At 31.5% G+C, this 22,928-nt stretch overlaps 3 protein-coding genes across 3 annotated transcripts; 1 reads left to right on the top strand and 2 right to left on the bottom strand.

Annotated features, from left to right (window-relative positions):
• Nucleotides 1-4,584: 4,584 nt before the first annotated feature.
• Nucleotides 4,585-8,958, bottom strand: LOC126688136 (endo-1,4-beta-xylanase 1-like). Its single transcript, XM_050382736.2, has 8 exons — nucleotides 8,574-8,958; nucleotides 8,431-8,484; nucleotides 7,789-8,144; nucleotides 7,545-7,704; nucleotides 7,041-7,399; nucleotides 6,678-6,855; nucleotides 6,035-6,571; nucleotides 4,585-5,911 (listed from the first exon to the last, which is right to left on the bottom strand). Exons 1-8 carry the CDS (start codon nucleotides 8,649-8,651, stop codon nucleotides 4,796-4,798), a joined length of 2,838 nt encoding a protein of 945 aa, XP_050238693.1. The 5' UTR covers nucleotides 8,652-8,958; the 3' UTR covers nucleotides 4,585-4,795.
• A 249-nt stretch (nucleotides 8,959-9,207) lies between these two features.
• LOC126688144 (endo-1,4-beta-xylanase 1-like) lies at nucleotides 9,208-13,365 on the bottom strand. Its single transcript, XM_050382747.2, has 5 exons — nucleotides 13,037-13,365; nucleotides 12,312-12,661; nucleotides 11,946-12,123; nucleotides 11,309-11,845; nucleotides 9,208-10,417 (listed from the first exon to the last, which is right to left on the bottom strand). The coding sequence occupies exons 1-5, from the start codon at nucleotides 13,133-13,135 to the stop codon at nucleotides 9,299-9,301; spliced, it is 2,283 nt and encodes a 760-aa protein (XP_050238704.1). The 5' UTR covers nucleotides 13,136-13,365; the 3' UTR covers nucleotides 9,208-9,298.
• Nucleotides 13,366-19,612: 6,247 nt separating this feature from the next.
• LOC126665509 (putative lipase ROG1) lies at nucleotides 19,613-22,794 on the top strand. The gene is made up of 10 exons (XM_050358330.2): nucleotides 19,613-20,033; nucleotides 20,124-20,191; nucleotides 20,427-20,497; nucleotides 20,645-20,914; nucleotides 21,186-21,346; nucleotides 21,430-21,485; nucleotides 21,676-21,728; nucleotides 21,818-21,932; nucleotides 22,115-22,212; nucleotides 22,303-22,794. The coding sequence occupies exons 1-10, from the start codon at nucleotides 19,756-19,758 to the stop codon at nucleotides 22,369-22,371; spliced, it is 1,239 nt and encodes a 412-aa protein (XP_050214287.1). The 5' UTR covers nucleotides 19,613-19,755; the 3' UTR covers nucleotides 22,372-22,794.
• Nucleotides 22,795-22,928: the final 134 nt, after the last annotated feature.

Genomic DNA, 22,928 nt, shown 5'->3' on the forward strand with positions numbered 1-22,928 from the left:
AAAAGAAAATGGAATTTTTTTTAAAAGAAAGGGTAAATCACTTCATTTATATAAAGAATTAGAAAATTATTTCATTTAATGTGGTTCAATTAACTAAAAAACTACTGTTCAAAAAAAATTAACTAAAAAACTTCAAATATCTAGTTAATAGGAATAAATGGAGAAAATGGGTAAATTTAGAATACAAATATAAAATTAGTTTAGAATTTCTAAAAAGACAAAATAGATAAATATTTTTATCTAAAACGGCAACTAAAAATGAACGGAGAAAGTATAATCTGAGATGAAGTTTATTTTGGATATTTTAAAAAGGAAGTATATTGTTTTTTACCGAAGTTTTCTATAAAATTAAATTCGTTATTATATCAAAAGTTATAATTTTTAGTAAAAAAATTTCTCCAAAATAAATTAAATTTTTAAACATAAAAATTTGTGTATATCACATAAATTCACAAACTATACATATTTTCTTATTTGATCGTGAATTTTAAAAGATGTCAAATTTATACATCGGCTTTCATTTTGTATTTGTTTGGTGTGAATTTATATGCCATTACCTCTAAATTATAAATTTGACACTTTTTAAAATTTATGATTAAATTGATTATAATTTGTGAATTTAAATGACATTACTCTAAAAATTATATAAAAAATTACTAAAAGGTTTAAAGCACATAAAATTTTCTAAATCGCCTTTTAAAATAAATTTTTATGTTGTGCCCGCTTTGTATTATAAATATATTAGAGATATAGTTGTTATAGGTAAACTTTTCTTTTTTTTATTTAGTTCGTTTTGTATCAGAGACGTATTCGAGATGCATGGACAATGTTTGTTTGAGATATACTCCCTCCATTATTTTTAGTTGTCCATTTAGAAAAAAGTACGCATACCAAGACAATGCCCATTTTATCTTAAATTACAAGGAAAAATACTAATATAACCCCACTAGTTAATAAATACTTTCTAAAGTAAAATATAGAGTTATTCATTAGACATGGATAAATTTAAAAAATAAAGATTAAAATCATCTAGAATCTCTAAATGGACAACTATTGATGAAAAAATATATTTGTATAAAGTGACAACTAAAAAAAATGGAGGGAGTAATGCTTTTTAATACCTAAATACTTACTTACAGTACCTAAAACTTGTGAGCTTTTGTATTTAGTTGTGCAAGAAATTATTTAGGAAATTTTTACTATGTATTTCATCGGTCTCAGTAGAATTGTCCATTTTAAAAAAAAAAATTGTCTCAAAACTCTTGTCCACTTTCAAAAAGTAACTAATTTTTACATTTAGTTTTTTTATATTTTCCCTATTTAAAATCAACTAATGAATAAATTGAAAGTAAATTGCAAGTAGACCCTATATTAAATAGGGATATGCTAAGAAAAATAAAAAAAATTTACAAAATCCATAAATAATAATTGTTTTCATTAAACTGTGTGATAAAAATAAAGTGAATAACTCTATTGGGACGGAGTGAGTATATCATTTATAATAAATATATATTCGTAGTAGAATTTAGAAGGAGATGGGTCCCACAATAAGCCTATCACATCAGAGGTTAATTCTTGGATTGGAGCTTTGGTGACGAAGACGGGCATCTGTTGCTTTACAGTAGCTTCACTATGCTCCCATGTGGGCAATGGGGTCCATCGTGCTCCTTCTATTTCAGACACAGATTGGACCTTTTTTTTGGGTCCAATCCAATCTCTCCCTTCTCAATCCATTTTTCTACTCATATTTCCTCTACTTCCCATCAATATTTTAGACAAGAATCCAACGCAAAATCACTTCTTTTTCCAATTTAATCTCATGTTTCTTTTAAGTTTAATCCCAAAATAACGCCTACATCTTTAGTCCTTTTTAATTTCATCCCGATAATACAAGATCGTCAATTATATATAATTTTATAAATTAAACTTTCGAAAAAAAATTCCCTATAAATAATTTATTTGAATTTTTTTCTATTTACAAAATTAAAAATGAATAATTTATTTAAATATTATTTTAATGAAAAAAAAAAATCAATTTAGTATTTTTTGAAACAATTGAAAGTTGTGCATTTCACTAGAATTGGCAATTTTATGTCGGAGTGAAATTTAAAAAAATTAAGAATCAAGCGGCTTCAAAATTGTATTTTCAATTTGAACCATTTGTATTTTGGGTTACCTTTTGATGGTTGAAAAGGCTCTAATCGATGACTATATTAACAGTTTTCATCATTATTTTAAAATAGTTCTTTCAATTTGTTTAAAAACCATTCATTTATATAATTTTCATTCTCATCAATGAAAATTTTAGCTTTTGACAAAAAAAAAACTTTTGAATTTTTTTATAGTTTTTGTAATTTTTCGGATTTTTTTTCTAATAGATCAATAATTGATTTTTAATTTTTTTTATATATGTTGATTTATTATGTAGTTTGATGTTTGTTTTAATATAATATATTTTTGGTAAAGAAAATCTAAAACTCGTTCTACTGTAGATTCATGTTTCAATTAAAAATTAATGTAATGGCAGGTAACAATACCAATAATATGAATTTGTAGAAGTTAGATGGTGGGAGTCAATCAAGTTGATGGGATAGGATTGAATTTGGTAAAGAGGGACCCTTGTTTTGGATGGCTATGCTTGTTTACTTAAATTATTATTGATTATTAATAAAATGTTCCCTGTAGGGAACTCATTTTATTTTATTAATTTCTCTTTTCCAAATTTGCATTGATTTGATCTCTTCACAATCAGTCTTTATGTGAATGATTAGATGCTTACGGCCATTGTTTAATCTCGATATTAGCCATCCAAATTGCCGTAAGCAATTGTCTCTGCCCACATCACATATAATATCATTATTATTATTGTTATTGTTATTATTAAAAATAACAAAAACAAGAGTTTTACAATGGTGATTCAGAAAAAGTAGAATTCTTTGGAAAAAAAAATCTTAGGGTTAGGCAACATGACATGGGTATGATTGACAAGATTGTAGAATCTTTAAACATGTCAAAAGATGGACCCAATTTGCCAAGAACTAATTTTATCTTAACTTGAACCTAATTGGAATGCTTGTCTTTTTTTTATTCCAGTACATATTATTCTATTACTTCTTTTTCTCTTCAATTACAATAACATATTCTGTATTCTGCTTCACGGTCGAATTTGAACGGATTCAAAACGGGCTTAAAAGAAAAGAAATACATAAAATTAAATTGTATATGTTTTTTTTTTCAAATTTTTTGTAAGAATATTTATTTTTATTATTTTTGACAAAAAATTGCAGTTTTAATTATTTTCTATAAAAATATGTTTTTGTTTAATTTACCAAACATTTACCAAAAATTTACGTATGATCTACTAAAAATGTAACTTTATAAAAAAAGATAGAAAAAGCGTATCTCTCAAAAGAAAAAAAAAACAACAAAATGTCTATTTTATAAAAAGTCCAAAGAAATAAGTGTTTAAACCTTGTTTGAGGAGGTTAGACTTGGACAAATCAGACGGGCATCCAATCCAATGATTATGTCAAAGTTTGTGCTATAAGGCCATTTCTAACAATAACTCTAAAAAATAGTGTAATTTTTATACTAAAATTACACTGCTATAGCATTTCATCTCCAACAACTAACTCTATTTTTCACTCTAAAAGAATATTCTCAGCATATTTTTAGACAATAAAATTTTAAATATTTTACACCTACACCCATAAACTATTCAATACTTACAAAATATATTCATATATTCATTTATAATAAAATATATTATTAATTTAATAATATATTTACTAATATGTTTATATATGTATTTTTAATTATGTTTGCTAATTTAAAAATATTAATTAAATAATAAAAAACATTAAATATACTTTATTTATAAAGTGTTGAATTAATTAATTATTACAAAAAATATTTAATGTTTCAATTTTAAATTTCCTATTAAATCGAACATTTTTAATTTGAATTATATTGTAACAAAAACTAACAAATGTATAATAATAAGATTTATAGTAAAATAGAAAATCAAAAGTAAAATAGAGTTCTATTTTTTTTTAAACAATACTCTATTTTAAGGTACACTATAATAGAGTGATTCTATATATATAATAAAACAATAAAATACATTAAATAAAATTGGATATAGAGTATTATTGAAGAGGATTTGCACACCAAATTAATTTGGTGTGCTGATGTAAGCCTATAAGATTAGAAGATGGAGAACTAAAAGTTGTCACATTTTAAAGGTTTTGTACTGTTCATTTGGGCTACACTAAAGCCTTATCCGTATAAAGCCTATGCCATGGACTTTCGGTGCATTAATCAACTTTAGTGGCCTCCACATGGGCTTCAAATACTTGCATTGTCAAATAAATGTTGGATTCTGATTACAGGCCCAAATTCTTATCAAAGAAAGAATAACTCTATTATATCTTTTAAAAAATCAACTAAACTAATCAGTTTAATTAATTTTTTGTGTGCAATTTGATTTTACTAGTTTAATAACTTAATTAAATCTAATAAAATCAGATTAAATTTATGACTGGTATTTAATTTGGTTCGGATTTTGGACAGGCCAACACAAGAAACAACAAATTGTATCTTTGTTTAGGACCTTAGGTGCGTATACAATGTAAATGATGAATCAAGATCCTAGTTGATCAAACAGGGCCAGGGAGCACTTTTCAATTATTTACAGAATAAAGTTTTTTTTTTTTTTTTTGAAAAGGAATAAAGTTTTTAAAACACAAGCTTTTGACTTATAAAATCACTGGAACGAACAAGCAAGCAGTGCCTTTTAGTGCAAGTCAATAGTTATCTCAAGAGGAGAGTCACCCTTATCGACAACAAATGTTTTTCTAATCTTCTTGGACAAAACATTGATTTCCAGTGTATATGTACCTTGAAACCCTCTAAATGTCAGCTCTCCCTGCTCGTTAATATGACCGTGCGCGCGTGTCAGCCACTCGTCTTTAAGCGCAAGGTATCTTTTACCAGCTTCATTGAGCTCACCTTCTGCATCAACCAAATGAGAGTTGTCTCGGCTCATGAACAACTCCCAAAATCCCCACATCATAATTCCTTCAACGGCGGGATGAGCGAAGGCTTCTCGAAGCATAACTTCCAAATCGTCACCTCTAACATGTTCATTAATGGAAGATACATCCAGCTCTGTAAACCAGATTGGAAGGCCGAGAATACCGAGTTTATCGAGAGCAGAACAAACAATAGGCCCCACCGGACTATCTATATGTCCTTGGATTCCGATTCCTCCAACTGGAGCTCCTTGTTCCTGCAAATCCAAAATCTGCTCTATGTACTTTTCTGGAGATGATCTTGTGTCGTCTCCGTCCTCGACGTGATAATCATTCACAAAGAGGATAGCGGACGAATCTAGCTGATTTGCAGTCTTAAACATGTTTGCTCGGATATCCTTACCCAACCGGTCTTGGTAGAATGATCCATGCAGCATCTCGTTGTTCACATCATAATGCCTGAATTTTCCGTTGTAGCGGTTGAGAAGTCCTGTTAAACGATTTTGAACAGCTATCGCCAAGTCACTTTTGTTTAGAGCTTTAAGCCATGGCTGGACAGTGCCTTCCACTTCCCAGAAGATACAGTGACCGCGTGTTTCGATTTTGTTTTGTGTACAGAAATCTAACATCTCATCCGCGTCCTTGTAGTTGAAGTTTCCTTGCTGTGATTCTGTCCAATACCATTTCAACTCATTTCCAAACACAGCCCAGTTGAAATTTTTCACAAAGAAGTTGACAAAATCTTCATTATCTATGTTGGTCCTGCTAATGCATGAACCGAACGGGAAACTGTTTTGTGTTTGTTTTACTTTAACAAAGGTACCAAGTAGACTCTGTGAGTGACCTGAGAATTTCAGGGTGACATCGCGCTTGCGAATCTGATTAAGAACCAAATCAAAAATAAGGTACTACGTCATGGAGTTTGATTAAGAACCAATGGTATGATATTCAAATTGACCTAAAACTAGATACACCAAAAGAAAGTATAGAAACTAAATTACCTTGTCAGTTTGCCTTCTCAAATGTTTGAGTCTTGCCTCTCGGTCAACGGGAAAAATCTGAAGTCCCGCGAGCATGAAGTCAACACCGGGAGCAGGACCTTGGACATAAACCATTATCTTAGATGGTTGCTTCTCAATTCTGAAGGATCCGCCAATTTCATGCCACCTGTCATCATTAATCTCAGCTTGTCCTCCATTCACCCACTGATTATCCACTCCAAGTGCAACATTCACATTTTGAGGACCAGTTGCTCCAGAACCAATCTTAACCCATGCAGAAACTTGGTATGTCAGAAAGAGTTTGATTTTATCTGTGATAATCTGTGCAGGGCCCATCCAAGTCTGTGTACGTTTAGCAACAAGGATGTAACGACCGCTTAAAGGTTCATGAGGACCAAGGGATTCCCTTGCCATTGGAGGAAGTATGTGCGGCGAACCAGTTGCAACACTGAGAGTGCAATTACCAAGAGGGAACCACCCACTGGTTCCATCACTCAGATTGGAATTCTGAATCGCGTTAATTCCATAAGCGGGATTCTGCAGGAAAAGAAAGAGTCAGTTTTTAGTGCTTTCAAATGACTTCAACTGAATAATGCATATTGAAAAGCATGCAAAGGTTCATCAATTACTATATTCAACCAACCTCAATTACAGGAGCAGGTGAAGGAGGGATTTTTTCTGCATGCTTTACAACAAAACTATTGACAAGAATATCGGTGCCTGCAGGTGGACCTTCTAAGTAAATCACTACTCTTTTAGCAGAACCATTAAGAAGGAACTTCCCCTGCAACTGAACCCAGTCCTTGTCTGTAGCCTGCATACTAAAAAGCAAAACAGCTACTGTCACATTTATTTAAGAAGATATACGGAGCTGATTAAATCATTGATCAAATAAAGTCAAATGCTACAATAGAAATCAATAAAATGCCTTAATCATAGTACAGTGCTTGCTTACGTTGGCGAAATATCAGCTTATGGAGATTAAAATCGGAGAAAAACTACTCACTTGGCAATGCCTATGTACTGTTCTCGGAGATCTGGTGTTTGGACCCATAAAGTAGCCCTTACATCAGCACTAGTAACACTGTTGCCATATATCCTAACAACAGCAATGACCTCATAAGCAAGCTTTCTCTGCACCCTTGCAGTTATCTCCTGCTGAATTCCGTTCCAGTTCTGGGTGCGTTCAGTTGCAGATGCAAAAACTTTTCCAGACATTGGGACAATTTTTCCATCCGCCATAGAGTCATGAACTACAACCTTGCAGCCTCTTCCAGACCAGTTACTTAGGCCATCCTCAAATTTTGGATTTAGGATGATATTCTGGTCTCCATCTCCACCATTGTCGCATCTGGTTCTCGTATTCTTCATAGCATAAAGAGGGAAACAAATATTTGAGACATATCATCGCAGCACAAATCAGACATACATTTAAAAGAGACTGCAGGATAAGACTTTGCCTTTTTGTTGACAAATAAATGTATGATATAGACTTAAGATGAATATTTACATTGAAGTCGTTTCGACTCGAGCAGGTAATCACTACTGAATCAATAAGCAAGTCCACTCCAGGTAAAGGACCTTCCAAGTAAAAGACAACTCGGTTGGGCATGGTTGACAGTGAGAATCTACCTTCCAACTTTTCCCATCTCTCCTTTGACGCAGAAGTTCTGCAAATAGCAACATCAGTTAATATGATTTCTATTTTGTAGTTACAGAAGAAACACAAAAACATGCAGCAGAAAATCCATTACTTTCCGATGAACAAATAGTCAGTCGGTGAATCTTGGTATTCCAATTTCAAAGTTGCAAGGATATCAGAAGGTCCCTCAAAAGGCCCTGAAACTCCAACAAATGCAGAAACTGAATAACTGGAACATGGCGCAACACTGCTTGTGATATCTTGCTCCAAGCCCTGCCAGCTTTCTTTTCGATTTGAAACGACTGCATAATTGCTGCCCGACTTTGGCAAGAAGCATGATTTTGCTGAAATCACAAAACCATCACAGCCATTTGGGTGCCAAGAGTGCAGGCCCCGAGAGAAATCATGGTTTATAATAATATTGTCAGCAGCATCACCACTCAAACTGGTAACGTTTTGGTTCATAATCTGTCAAGCAAAGCATTACTCAGTAAAACAAGAAATATGTAATCCAATAGATTAGTTAGATCACTTAAAACAAGTTAAAGCACTTAGCCGGTAAGAACATCAGTTTATCACTGACATTGGACTCAGAATTTGTCACTATATAATGTAAAGTGAATGCGCAACTCAGTCTATATATATATAAAAGAGAGCCACAAGAAAAGAATCTGTGCATGCACTAAAATAGCAAGAGAAATAAAAAAGAAAAATGGACCCTTTAAAAATGTCAAACATATGATCAAGCATGTACCTCATTAATGCCAGTATTCGGCTGTGTGTTGTTGCCCATGGTATCTTTAGATCTCTGCCCAAAATAGAGATCAAGAAACGCAACTGTTAAAGATAAAAATAATAGTGGGTTTTGATAATAAAATGTGAGAAGATGAACAGTACCTGAGAATGTCTTTTGAGCCTGCGATTTGAATTGTTGAAAGCACGACTGACGAAGCAGCAAGAAGAGAATCTCTTCATTAAATACGCATCCGTTGAGAATTTCAAGAGTGTTTTCTAAGAAAAGCGCGGCTAACCAAACAACTAATCAAATTCCTTAAACTCGCCTTTTTGTCGGATTTTATTTATCCAAACTAAAGAATTAAAATTACTCCAATAAAATTTAAAGAATCAATTTTTGGTTATTTAGTTATACATAAATCGCTCTTCTTTAACCCAATAAAATTTAATTTTTGTTATGTGAATGTTTCTCTTCTCTGCAAGGCTAAGGTTGTTGATGACTTGTTTTGCACAATTGCTTTGTCTTCCAGATTGGGTTAAACAAGTCTTTGATTACAAGGCAAATCGTCTATTGGGTTTCTTCTTTCAAGTTAGGTGACAAGGAGCTTTCCTTCTGAAAAATTTGCTATAAATAATGAGTAACTACGCTGCCGTTTGAACTTTCAACTGTAGAACACGCATAAGAATTTGCATACAGTGATCAAATTTAAAGCTCAGGCCGGAAATGGTGAAAAGTTCGCAAGTTTACATCGCATTGATACTAATGTGTTTGATAAGACGAGAGCATTTCATTAACTTGCAGAAAAATGTTACCTTTGTAATTGAAAATAGCAGCCAATCAATAATCCGACATTATTGGTCAATTACTTTTAGGATTTAAAAAGAAACTAAAAGTCTTGTAACTCGATAGAAACAACCAGTGGTAACTCACCCTGGTCGACGACAAATGTCTGGTTAAGTTTCTTAGAAGAGGAAATAATTTCCACATTGTAGGTTCCGTGAAAGCCTCTAAATCTGAACTCTCCTTGCTCGTCGATATTCCCATTTGCTTTAGAGAGCCACTCTTTCTTGAGAGCGAGGAACTTTTTACCTGCTACGTTGATTTTACCATTTGCATTCACTAAATGAGCATATTTCCGGGACATGTACAACTCCCAAAATCCCCAGAGGATTACGCCTTCGACTGACGGGTGTGCATAAGCCTCGCGAAGCATTACTTCTAAATCCTCTGCTCTGATATATTCATTAGCAGAAGACACATCAAGCTCTGTAAACCAGATTGGAAGACCGAGAGTTCCTAATTTATCGAGAGCAGAAGCAACAATGGGACCGACCGGAACATCAATATGCGCTTGAATACCAATTCCTCCCACCGGGGCACCTTGCTCTTGGAGATCAAGAATTTGCTGTATGTATGTCTCTGGTGTTGATCTGATGTCCCTTCCGTCCTCAATGTGGTAATCATTCACAAAGAGTGTGGAAGAAGGGTCTAGTTGGTGGGCAGTTCTGAACATGTTTGCTCGGATATCTTTACCCAGTCGATCTTGATAAAAGGATCCATGCAGCATTTCATTGTTCACGTCATAGTGTCTGAACTTCCCCTTGTATCGTGTCAGAAGATCTGTTAAACGATTCTGCACAGCAGTCATCAAGTCATTCCCATTCAAGGATCGAACCCATGATTGAATTGCATACTCCATTTCCCAGAAGATGCAGTGACCTCGTATTTCCATGTTGTGGCTCTTGCACCAGTCCACAAGTTCATCAGATTCCTTGTAGTTGAACTTACCCTGTTGTGGTTCTGTCCAAGACCACTTCAATTCGTTTTCAAACACAACCCAGTTGAAGTTTTCAGTTAGAAACTTAACAAATTCTTCGTTGTCCATGCTCGTTCTGGTTATACATGATCCCAAGGGAAAACTATTTTGTGTCTGTGAAACTTTAACAGTGTTGTTAAGTATGTTGCTAGATCCTGAAAATTTCAGGATGATATCACGCCTGCGTATCTGCATAGGAAAAAAATTCATAATCAGACAGCAGAATTATTAGCTATAACAACAAGGGCTTATTTGTTCCATTACATTACTTTATATCATTTTGGAAACTGCAATCGCGTAGGTTGAAAAATGAGGATTTCAAATAGCAGATACCAGGAAAAGTTTTCAACACTCCGTTACTGCGCCTTAAGTTCTTCATCTAATTTAAACTACCCCATTTCAGAATTTTATGAATTTATCTTGTTTGTCCAATCAATTCAATATTACTTCCACCCTTAACCCAAGCCTTCAATCCTTCAGAATTGTTCAGAATGCAGATAAACACATGCATCTTCTTACCATAAATTAATGTATAAGATATCATACATCATGCCAACATAGTTGAAATAATTTATCCAACCAAGTAAGACCTTTTTTTTTTCATAAAGAACCTCATTACGATAAAATAAGATAGTATTAGAAAATGTTCTAATAGATAAGAGAATGGAGCACAAGGAATGCCTAGGAATCGGTAAGGTAAAAGTGCAATCAGCCAAGAAGGGAAAGGCATTCAACAACTTTGACACGAGCAACTCATTTGATCTCAAAAACGAGAAATTCTTATGTGGACTCAGTCTACCACGTCATCCGTAGATTAAGACAATCATATCATAATACCTCATTAAAATGAGGGTATTTTTGTAATTTCGTTTGTTATTTGCATACACTTTTGAATAATGATATTACAAGAATACCCTCATTTTAATGAGGTGTTATGATATGATTGGTTTAGTCCACAGATGACGTGGTGGACTGAGTCTACCTAAGAATTTCTCCTCAAAAACATCATGATTTAGCATTGCATTAAAAAGAATTAATGAAAACAAAACAATATAAAGAATATTTTTTGTCTAACTTTACCTTATCTGTTTGCTTTTTCAAATATTTAAACCTTGCTTTCCGATTTACAGGAAAAATATGAAGTCCAGTGACCATTAAATCAACTCCTGAAGCAGGACCTTGGACATAAACCATAACATTGGATGGTTGCTTATCAATTCTAAAGGACCCACCGATTTCATGCCACCTATCATCACTGGCGTCAACTTCACCGCCATTGATCCATTCCCCATCCATACCAAGTGCAACATTCAAAATCTGGGGTCCAGTTGACCCAGCACCAATTCGAACCCAAGCAGATACTTGGTATGTCAAATAGAGTTTTAGTTTATCAGTTATCATTTGTGCAGGACCCATCCAAGAATCTGAACGGTTGGTCACCAAAATGTAGCGGCCGCTTAAAGGCCTATAAGGTCCAAGAGATTCTCTTGCCATTGGAGGGAGTGCACGTGGTGAACCAGTTTCAACACTCAAAGAACAATTACCAAGAGGAAACCATCCTGTTGCGTCAGCATCAAAATCGCTATTCTCAATTACGTTGACTCCAAAAGGGGCATCCTAGAGAAAAGAGACAATCACATTTCAACCCAACATCTAGCAAATTAGCAATGCATGAAACTTCTGTCACATATAAATGTCGGGATATAATTTCACCAACCTTAGAAACTGGTCGAGCTGAAGCATTGATTTTCTCTGCATACTTCACATCTAAACTATTTAAAAGTATGTCAGTGCCTAAAGGCGGACCTTCTACATATATTACTGCCCTTGATGGAGAACTATTAAGAAGGAACCTCCCCCGCAACAGTACCCAATCTTTATCTGTTACCTGCAAGCTACGGGAGTGCTTCACTAATAAAAACACCAAAATAGAAAGAAACGATCTTGATATAAAAAGCAAATTGTTCATAATACGGAACCAGCAGCGAAAGTTAAAAACAGAAAGCTTTCGAGTCATTCAAATTGTAAATAAAATTATGTTGCTATTATAAATTAAAAGACCGAAAAGGTGAAAGATGCTAACTTGGCAATGGCTATGTACTCTTCACGAAGATCTTGTTCTTGAACCCACAAAGTGACCTGTGCATCAACACTAGTGGCATTGTCACCGTATATGCGAACGAGTGCGGTGACCTCATAAGCAACATGTTGCAGAACTCTTCCTGTGATCTCTTGTTCAATGCCGTTCCACTTTTCCATGCGTTCAGTTGCAGAAACAAAGAATTTTCCTGATTGAGGAACGATCTTTCCATCTTCCATAGATTCATGTAGTTCGATCTTGCAGCCTTTGCCAGACCAATTATTAAGGCCATCCTCAAATGTAGGATTCAGTATAATGTTGCCTCCAACAGCACTATGACTTGTTCTTGCACTCTTCATTAAACAAGGAGAACTTACATATAAGAGATTCACAAACATTATACATTCAAACGCATTTTGTAAAAAAAAAAAAAAAAACAAGGACAAGTAGCACAAAATCTTATCAAAGTAAAACCAAAGTGACCAGTTCTTGATTAAATCCACGAAGTCCAACTGAAGTGATATGAATTAGGATATAAAAACATGGTTCATTTAGGTTTAATCAAACATTATGATAACATCATGGAGATAACATCAGGTATTTCATTTATGTTTGGACTTTGGAGCAACAAATTTTCCAGTTATTGTGTAGTAATAGCTAAATTGATGTTTAACATGCAGCAACTTAAAAAATTAAATTTTGATAATGAAAAGAAAAATGGATTATACCTGTAACAGTTGATTTGGCACGGGAACTGATTCTGCAAAACTACCCAAAATCAAAAACATAACGGAAAGGATAACGGGAGAAGAACGCAGCCGGTCCATGGAAGAAACAGAGCCCGTGGCTTTGCAGTGACTCCATTTTGCGAGAATAAAAAGAGAGGGTAAAGTTGCACTTTTTTTTAATGGTTCATCAGAGATGGACGACTGTAGTGGAAGCAGAAGACGCCGAGAGAATTGTGACCAATGACGGGTCACGGGCGAACATAGTTTTATGGGGGAAAAACTTAAAAACTGAGATCCACATTTTTGAAATGGGAAGCATGTTGATGGTGGAATACACACATGTTTTGTTTTTAAAAATAAATCTTTGAAATATTTCCAATTAATTTTAATTAATTAAATTAAATTGATTTTTCGATCGACTATGTTGAAAGTAACAATAATTAATTATGATTAACCCAAATTATGTTGTTCTGCAACAGAGACCCAGAAAAATAACATGTCTTTGTACATTTTATATTATTCATTTTAAATTTTCATGCATACATATTTTTATAAATAAATTCAAAATAATAGTTCTTTTATAGAAATTAATCATTATAATAAATACGATAATAGTAAATCTTAAAGATTATTTTCCAAATATCTGTTTTTGACAAAATATTTATACTATTTTAATCCATCTTTTCTTTATTTCCTACGTTATCTAATAAGCTAATTTATTTACCAAAAATACCCACTATTTAAAGAAGTCTTATCTCATTTTAGGTTAAATTTTTATATATCCACTCTTTTTCACTCTTTTTTCTCTCAAAGTTCTCTTTTCTTTTTTTTCTTTTTTTCCCGTTTGATTTTCAGTTTTTCTCCTCCGGTTATTTTTCCGTTCGTCTTTTCTGTTCGCGCTTCCGTTCGTCTACTTCCGATGAATTTTTCGTTGTTTCTGGTCGTTTTTTCGTTCGTCTTTTCCGTTCGCGCTAGTCTGTTCGTCTCTTCCGTTCGCGCTATGGATTTCTCAGCTCGTTTTTAGATTTGTGTAATTTTTTAGGTTTTTTGTAATGATTGAAATATTTTGTAAATAAATTATTGTAGATCTATAATTTTTTGTTTATAAAATTGTTCTATTATTCATATAATTATTTATTTTGTCTTTCTCTTATTTATAGATTTGTTTATTGCTACTGATTTTGTAAAAAATAAATTGATTTATGGTGCATTTGTAGTAATTTAATAATATATTTACGTTTTAGTATATTTTTGGTGTATTTATAGTGTATTTCTGCCGTTTTTTAGTATATTTATGGTGCATTTACAGTGTTTATGGTGTATTTGCAGTGTTTCATGGTGTAAACCACAAAAAACATTACAAAATGCCATAAATAAACTACTTATACACTATATATACACTAACTTTACATTATATAAACACCATAAAAACACTATATATACACTACTGTTACACTATAAAAAATAAAATAAAAATTCCAGGAAAAAATCTATAAAAATAAAAATTAACACTATATATACACAAATAAAAAAATTGTCGGTCGGTTCGGTCGACCGAAGTGAAAAAACGAAAACCGAAATTGAAAACCGAAAAAGATATTTGTGAAATAAAAAAAAGGTATTTTTCGTAAATAAAAAAAAGTCAGAAAAGAAAAGTCAAAACTTGCAATGTAAAGTTGTAATTAAAATGCCGAAACATGTATTCTGAGAAATTACCACCAGATCTTAACATTCAAAAAATTAATAAAATTAATAAAAAAAATATGTTAAAAAATAAAATAGTTGTAAAAGAGATTATTTATATAATACTATACTTTTGAAACTTAATTACAACAATTTTTCTTAATTTTTGTTGAAACCTTTTTTACTAAATTAATTTTAAAAATGACTTTTTTTAATTAGAATTTTTTTTTCTTTCCTCCCATTTTTATTAAACTCTCTTCTCTCTCTTCTCAAATTTCTTTTTAGATCTGCCATTTTTCTATTCTTTTTATTAGATCTACGAGCATCGCGTTGCCATCTTTCTTCCAATTATTCTATCATCGTCGTCTATTTTTCGGTTGTTTCATCATCGTCCTCTTTCTTCTGGTGGTTTCATCGTCGCCTTCTTTTTTCCAGTGGTTTCTTCATGTTCGTTTTTTTTTCTCATGGTTTCATCGTCGTTGGTCTTCTGCCTTATAAATTTTTTGTGGTTGTTTAATTTTTTAAATTAATAAATATTTTTGTGAGTTTTTGTGATTTTTTAGATTTTTTTTTTGCACAAATTATTATAGATCTAGTGATCTCTTATTAGTATAATTGTTCTATTATTCTATAGTACGTATAATTATTCTCTCGTTCATTCTCTTATTTTGATACTACTGATTTCGTACATAATGAATTGATTTATGTTTTTGTGGTTTGTTTGCTATTGATTTCGTACACAACGAATTGATCTATTTTCGTATAGTGTATTTACATCAAAAAAAAACATATAAATTACACCATAAACACACTATAATAAATACTATAAAAACACCGCATGACAAACACCATAAACACCACCAGAAATACGAAATAAATAAACAAAATTTATAAAAAATGACAAAATGTAAAAAGGTAAAGACATATTTTTTTGAAATTAAAACTCTAAAATAAGTATTTCGTATCAATAAAAAAATATGGCATGTAAACATGTTAAAAAAAAGATGCTAAACTGATTATGCTTCTAAAACAGATACTCTGAAACTTTCTCATAAAATAATATACTTATCATGTCTCCACGATTATCGTAAATAGATAATAATTTGACAATTTGATTTAGTAATGGCAACTTCTACTCATAAGAATAATTTAATTGTCATTTTCTTTCGAAAGTAGAATTTGTTAAAATAAATATCAAAATACATTAAAATCAAAGGGTTTAAATATTTAAAAAATAATTAAACCAAACAATAGATATATATATAAAAACAAAAATAAATATTAAAAATTCCAAAAATACAACTATTAATGACGGTCAAAACAGAAAAAATTCAAGTGATAAGAATAGTTTGACAACATTTGCAATTTTAAAAATTAATTTTAGCATGCTTTTAAAAAAAAATTCAACAATCCAACTGTTACTTCGACTTTTCAAGAATTTAAAATTTAAAGTTCGTATAAACACCAAATTATCATAATACACCCAAAAATAACATTATAAAAGTTAAATAAACAAGTTTAACACACCAACAATTATATAAAATTACAAAAATTATATTAAGAGACGTGTATAAATAGTGAGTTAGTTAATCCTGAGAGCACTTAAACTATTGTTATTTTTTTATTTTGGTGATTTAAATTTTATTTTATTTTTATTTTGATTTGTTTCTTCTGTCACTTAAGTAATTTTTTTTTTCAAAAAAAAAAATATAACTAAAAAAAAACTAAGACGTCTGTTAAATTAATTACCCATAGATGATTTGCCAGACAACATGTTATTTGGAGTCTGTTATGCAAGTGAAATTTAAACTTTTATATCTCTGACTCAAAATTTAAAAATTAATTTTATAATTTTAAATTTTTTACAGTGTTTTCCTTCATTTTATTACCCGTATTTCACACTAATTAAAATCAATATTTTTTATATATTCTTTTTTACATTCAATACTATTTTATTTAGCCATTTACTATTTTACATTTATGTTTATATTTTAACCGCATACATCATCATCTATTGATATATTTGATAATTCTTAGATAATATTAAATTAATAGGTTTATTTTTTTTAATTATGCAATATTATTTCATATTTAATTGTAAATTAAAAAGATAAATTGATTCTATTAATAATTAAAATTACAATGATAAAATTAAAATAATAGATTACATTCAAATATTATTAATAACAATAAAAATTGAATAATCTTTTTAATACCTCCAAATTAGTATATTTCTCCCATAAATAATCAAATATTAGTTTAATATTTAGTATTTATTATCAAATATTAGTTTAATATTTTATTCTAGAATTAGTTTAATTTCAATGTTTATCTATTCGCTTTAATATTTAATGTGATGCAATTTTTATGTTTAAATAAAATATTATGTTAGGAGCAGGAGTAAAATATTATGCAATTAATTCTAGAGAGGAGCAGGAGCTCCTTGTTTTTGCGAGCAGTAAATCTGCTCTTCGTTGAAGAACAAATTAATTGTCTCTGTTCTTTACCCGAAAAACAAATTAGTTGGAAATTTTTTGCAGCCAACCTATTGAAGAAATAAGAAAAAAATTGAAAAAATTAAAAAAGAATTAAAAGATTTTTAATTTAATTTATTTTAATTAGAATTTAATTAGAATTAATTTATATATAATTATGTATAATTAGAGTAAATTATGATTTTTATAAAAGTCACTCTCATATAAAGGTGTCGCGTCAGCAAAATTGTTTTTCTATCAGGTTTTGACAAGTTCAAGGTATAAATGATACTCCTTCCGGTCCATAATATTTATCGCATTTGAAAAAAAAAAATTGGTCCACAATATTTGTCATTTTAAAGAGAAATTCTTGTATAAACTCAGTTTACCACGTCATCTGTGAACTAAACTTATCATATAATGACACGTCATTAAAATGATGGCAGTCTTGTAAATTAGTTTATTACTTATTTACACAATTGAATTGTATTTTAAGATATTAAGAGAGTATTTATTATTATTAGGGTTAATGTCATAAAAATTCACCAATTTTACACGTTTTCTCATTTTAATCACGCAGTTTAAATTTTCTCATTTTCATGCACGAACTACAACTTTTTCTCAAATTCATGCACGGTGATGAGGTGTCACGGTTCCATTGGTGTAATTTGTAGAGGTGGAGGTTACTTTTCACCAATGAATGAGTGCCACCTCAACACCGTGCATGAATTTGAGAAAAGTGGTAGTTCGTGTATGAAAATGAGAAAATTTAAATTACGTGATTAAAATAAGAAAACGTGTAAAGTTCGTGATTTTTTTTGACATTAATCCTTACTATTATTTCAAATCTTTCCTTAACAATAAATACCTTAATAAGATTAATAAAACTAATCTAATATAAAAATAGTATAATTAATATGGACAATTTAATAAAAATATATATAAATTAAGATATTTTTTTATTAATGTGAAATAACTAAATGCGATAAATGTTATAGACCGGAAGAATTACGAGTTTGCTATTTTTGATTTTTTTTTTGAAATTTTAGTGCAAGTTAAGAAGGTAAATTGATCCTTTGTTTAATGAACCATCGTCAAATAGGCTAATGTAAGGTTGCACTTTTCCAATTACAAATTGTCTGGAAGGGTTGAATTCTTTTTAAAAAATGATATAGAAATTTACATGTTTCTAGACCAATCTATGAATTTCTTCTCACGTCTTCTAAATTCTAATGCTACTTTATCATCAACACAATAATTCTTTGATAATTCAACAGAGATTATAATGTCAAATTACACACATTCTTGGTCAAACAACATACACCGAACCCTTTGACAAAATATAATAGTAGTACCATTTGTACCTTTTTCCTATTTAGACTAATAATAACACTAATTTTTTTTTGATAATTGGAAAGAGGGAGTTAGAGCTCATTGATAATAATAACACTAATTAAAAGAGCTTATATGTAAATAAGATTGAATTAATTTATGTATTACTCAATTACATGTACTAGTTTCTTTAATACTCTCTCCGTTCTATTCTAATTGAACAAATTTTTTATTTTAAGTGTCCTATTTTATTTGAGAACTTCTATTTATAAAATACTTTTAACACTACTTTTCTTTTTTTGTCCTCTTCAATTAATGCATTTTAAAAGTATATTTTTAAAAAGCGGTGAAGCATTTAATGTAATATGAGGATATAAAAATACAGTTATTAAAATTGGCTTAACCCCGGAAAAACCCCCCACCTTTCAACCCCCTTTCGTTTGCACCCCCATCTTTCAAAATCTCCAATTTTACCCAAATTATCACCTTTTATTTTCAATTGCACCCTAAAAATATTAAATTGGGCTTTTGTCACTAAAAAAAAGTAGAAATCGACACTTTATATTTTAATTCATGTTCTAAATAGTTCTTAATGTTTAAATTTCAACAATAAAACCATATTTAATGATATTTTTAATTGATTTCTATTTTATATAAACAAAATTAACTTTTAAAATTTTAGAAAATATGGTTTTATTGTTAAAATTTAAACATTGAGGACTATTTAGAATATGAATTAAAATATAAATTATCGATTTGAACTTTTTTATAGTGAAAAAGAGCTAATTTAATACTTTTAGGGTGCAATTGAAAATGAAAGGTGGGAATTTGGGTAAAATTGGAGATTTTGAAAGGTGAGGGTGCAAATGAAGGGGGGTTGAAAGGTGGGGGGTTTTTCAGAGGATTAGCCATTAAAATTTCTTAAACAATGGACAATGAAAATTTTCTCAATTAGAATGATACAGATAGAATATTTAATTAATTAACTATGACAGTAATTCATCCTTGGAAATTCAAACTTCAAATCAAACTTCAAACTTCATAGTAATTAATTTAGCCTAAGGGACCCATACATTTTCACACGTTCCCAAAACAAAAAAGCCACCCATTAATCGATGACTGAGTGACGACTGGCTCAACAACTATAGTCTATAATCATCAAATTTTATTTGCATCCAAATTAAGTCCTGTTACAAATTCATTGCTGTCCCTGTAAATCTCAGCTTAGATATGGATTCTATGAAGATGGAGAGTGATAATAGTTGTTCCAAAGCAGAGGAAGCTGCTGCTAATGGAAGATCAGAGACAGAGACAGCAGTAGCCGCTGAGTTAAACGAGAAGAAAATAAACAAGAAATGGAAGAGAAAATATTCATTTTTGCCAAGAATAGGCTGCATGAGAATTCAGGAAGATGAAGAAGGAAATTTTGATGCTTCTGTTGATAATATTAATGGAGAGCCTACTAATCCATATCACCTTGTTGTTATGGTCAATGGCTTCATTGGCAGGTCAGTAGACTAAACATTCGAACTTGTTGTTTGTTCACTTTTGTATCCTAGAGCTGCATTACTTAGTGATTCGTAGTGTATTATGTGCAGTGCCAAGAACTTTAAATTTGCAGCCGAGCAGTTCTTGAAACGGTACCCTAGAGATATTGTTGTTCACTGTGAGTCCTCAATATTGATTTAACTTTCTTGGTCTCTTTTGTTTTTATTATAACAAGCTTGTTACAGGATCTACATTGTGAATTAGTATAGATCTTGCATACAGTGATTGTTCTGTTTCTGTTCATTTATGTTTTTTCTTGTTAAATACCAGAAACTCAGAAGCTTATAGAAATGCTACTTTTTACTCCAACAATTCATTGTTGAGGCCATGTTTATGAGTTAATTTTGATGCAGGCAGCAAAACTAATTCTGCAACATTGACATATGATGGTGTTGATGTAATGGGAAACAGATTAGCTAACGAGGTATATTACATCTGCAGGATTCTACCTTTTTTTTTGCCTCATTTCATTTGAACCAAATAGTATTCTTAATTGCGATTTCCCCGATTTGTGATGTCTACTATTTCAATTTCTGTTGGACTAATAGAATTAAGCGGTTCTTTGTTTTAGGTTCTATCAGTAATAGAACGCCACCCTTCTGTTAAGAAGATTTCTTTCATAGGCCATTCTTTAGGCGGGCTTGTAGCTAGATACGCTATTGCTAAGCTCTACGAACGAGACACGAATAAAGAACTTTCTCAAGCAAATGGAGACTGTAAAAATGATGAATCTGTAGAGACATGCATGGAGGAGAAAGTCAAAAGCAGAATCGCAGGATTGGAGCCCATGAATTTCATAACCCTTGCCACTCCACATCTTGGCTCTCGGGGGCATAAACAGGTAAGTCGTTTATTTTGCTCTGCATCATTTCGTATTGTTAGTTATAAACTTGTTGATTTTCGTTCCACATCCTGGCATACGAAGCTTCTGTTAGTTAGATTGTTCATTAGATTTCAAATGTCCTTTTGCATCGGTTCACTACTAGTGGAGTCTTTTTACTTTTCGAGGGATTTCTGACGGTAAACTAATTAGATGTTTAGCTTAGAGTGACAGTTTATAGGCTGACTCCCACCGAAATCTGTTATGGAAATTATGGATTTCATACTCTCAGGTTCCAATGTTTTGTGGCTCTTATACTTTGGAGAAAGTGGCTGGTCATTTTTCATGGTTTCTTGGTAGAACTGGAAATCATCTATTCCTGAGAGATGGTAGCAATGAGAAACCTCCTCTTCTTCTTCAAATGGTTAGAGACTCTGAAAATCTTAAATTTATGTGAGTTGCATTTGCCTTTTTTTATCTAAATTGAAACTATATGCTATTGTCACAACTCACAACGTAATTTCTTATCTCTGCAGGTCTGCTCTGCAATCTTTTAAGCATCATGTTGCCTATGCGAATACACGTTTTGACCGTATCCTCTTTAAGTATTATGATTCTTATAAATGACTGTTATTAGGAAATTTAAGCTTGGTTTTAGAAATGCTTGGATAGGTATCTATAACAACATCAGTCGGTTCCATATGTATGAACTTTTTTTAGGGGCTGAATATAGGTATTTTTTTCCAATTTACTGTCTGAATGAAGAACTTGACAATTCATAGACATTGTGGGATGGAGCACATCATCTATACGCCATCGAAATGAGCTCCCAAAGGTACTTTTTTAAACTCATGTTTTGTTTAAGATATGAATTTATATCGACTATGTTAATATAATTTATTTGGATGTTATTCCCCTTATCAGAGACGATATCTTTCAAGAGATGAGAAATACCGACACATCGTACACTTGAATACATCAAAAACTTCGACCCCTCAGCAAGAACTCCCCTTGGCTGCAAAAGTTGATGACATGGAAGGTTTGTATTTATTTTTTTGAAAATCAAAAGGTCATGTTAAGCTTATCTTTGTATGTTAATCTGAGATTTAGACTAGAACACAGCACAAATCTTCAGATGCCAGTAAAACCTAGCAACATTGTAGTAAAAATACAGGCGTTTTGCAGATAAACTCTAATCTTATACTTTTGCAATACCTGTAGATGAAATGATCGAAGCTTTAACAAAGTTGAGCTGGGAAAGGATTGATGTTAAATTTAACGGATACAAACAAAGATTTATGGCTCACAATACCATTCTGGTAAGGTTTTGTTTTCCACAAGAGAGGCTGCCAACAGATATTACTATATAATTTTCTCTGACATTGTTGATATTTGGCTTCCATGCTCAGGTAGCGAACTGTCTTTATACTAAAGGGGCCGACGTAATTCAACACATGATTGACCACTTCCGTTTATAAAGCAGTAGCAGTTTGGTTTCAGTTTTAATGTTGTAACTTTTCCATAATGCAATTCACTTATTTGCATCCTCAAGAAAACTTCCAGGTGACCTCATTGTGAATGGACCACAGCAGAGTGGCAATACAAGGGGCAAAAAGCAGGTTTGCCTGGAATTATACATACTGAAACGGCGATGGATTTTGTAGAGTTGGCACCAACTGATTAAAAAAAGAGTGCAGCTTAGTTATTCCAATTCTGGGCTATTTTTCACGTGTAAAGATCATGTATAATGTATGTAACCCATATTAGTAATATTTTGTGAATTCTGTTATTGTACTGGCTCATTTGTATCCCCTCAGATTGTGTTTTTTCCTTTGTTTTTGGCTTCTATGTAAACCATTTTTGAGAACTTTCTGTTTAGTTGATGAGAATGCTCCACAAAATTGTAATTCTCCAGTTTGAAGGTTTAAGATGGTCGATGGGTTTTTCACTAAGGCCCAGATTGTTGTTAAAGAGGTTTAAGTTGACTATCTGAAAGCACGTGCAAAGTGCTATCTCAGGCGAGTCATTTATTTGA

The sequence above is a fragment of the Mercurialis annua genome, linkage group LG1-X (genome assembly GCF_937616625.2).
Source record: "Mercurialis annua linkage group LG1-X, ddMerAnnu1.2, whole genome shotgun sequence".
Classification (NCBI taxonomy): Eukaryota; Viridiplantae; Streptophyta; class Magnoliopsida; order Malpighiales; family Euphorbiaceae; genus Mercurialis; species Mercurialis annua.

What these genes read in the sequence shown, in the direction of transcription:
- LOC126665509 (XM_050358330.2), top strand. Translation starts at nt 19,756, where the DNA reads ATGGATTCTATGAAGATGGAGAGTGATAATAGTTGTTCCAAAGCAGAG. An exon ending in TAGAGATATTGTTGTTCACT is followed by an intron (nt 20,192 to 20,426) that starts GTGAGTCCTCAA and finishes ATTTTGATGCAG; the next exon opens with GCAGCAAAACTAATTCTGCA. An exon ending in TGCGAATACACGTTTTGACC is followed by an intron (nt 21,486 to 21,675) that starts GTATCCTCTTTA and finishes GACAATTCATAG; the next exon opens with ACATTGTGGGATGGAGCACA.
- LOC126688136 (XM_050382736.2), bottom strand. Translation starts at nt 8,651, where the DNA reads ATGAAGAGATTCTCTTCTTGCTGCTTCGTCAGTCGTGCTTTCAACAAT. An exon ending in GACTATTTGTTCATCGGAAA is followed by an intron (nt 7,705 to 7,788) that starts GTAATGGATTTT and finishes TGCTATTTGCAG; the next exon opens with AACTTCTGCGTCAAAGGAGA. An exon ending in TGAGAAGGCAAACTGACAAG is followed by an intron (nt 5,912 to 6,034) that starts GTAATTTAGTTT and finishes GTTCTTAATCAG; the next exon opens with ATTCGCAAGCGCGATGTCAC.
- LOC126688144 (XM_050382747.2), bottom strand. Translation starts at nt 13,135, where the DNA reads ATGGACCGGCTGCGTTCTTCTCCCGTTATCCTTTCCGTTATGTTTTTG. An exon ending in CAGCTCGACCAGTTTCTAAG is followed by an intron (nt 11,846 to 11,945) that starts GTTGGTGAAATT and finishes TCTTTTCTCTAG; the next exon opens with GATGCCCCTTTTGGAGTCAA. An exon ending in TGAAAAAGCAAACAGATAAG is followed by an intron (nt 10,418 to 11,308) that starts GTAAAGTTAGAC and finishes TTTCCTATGCAG; the next exon opens with ATACGCAGGCGTGATATCAT.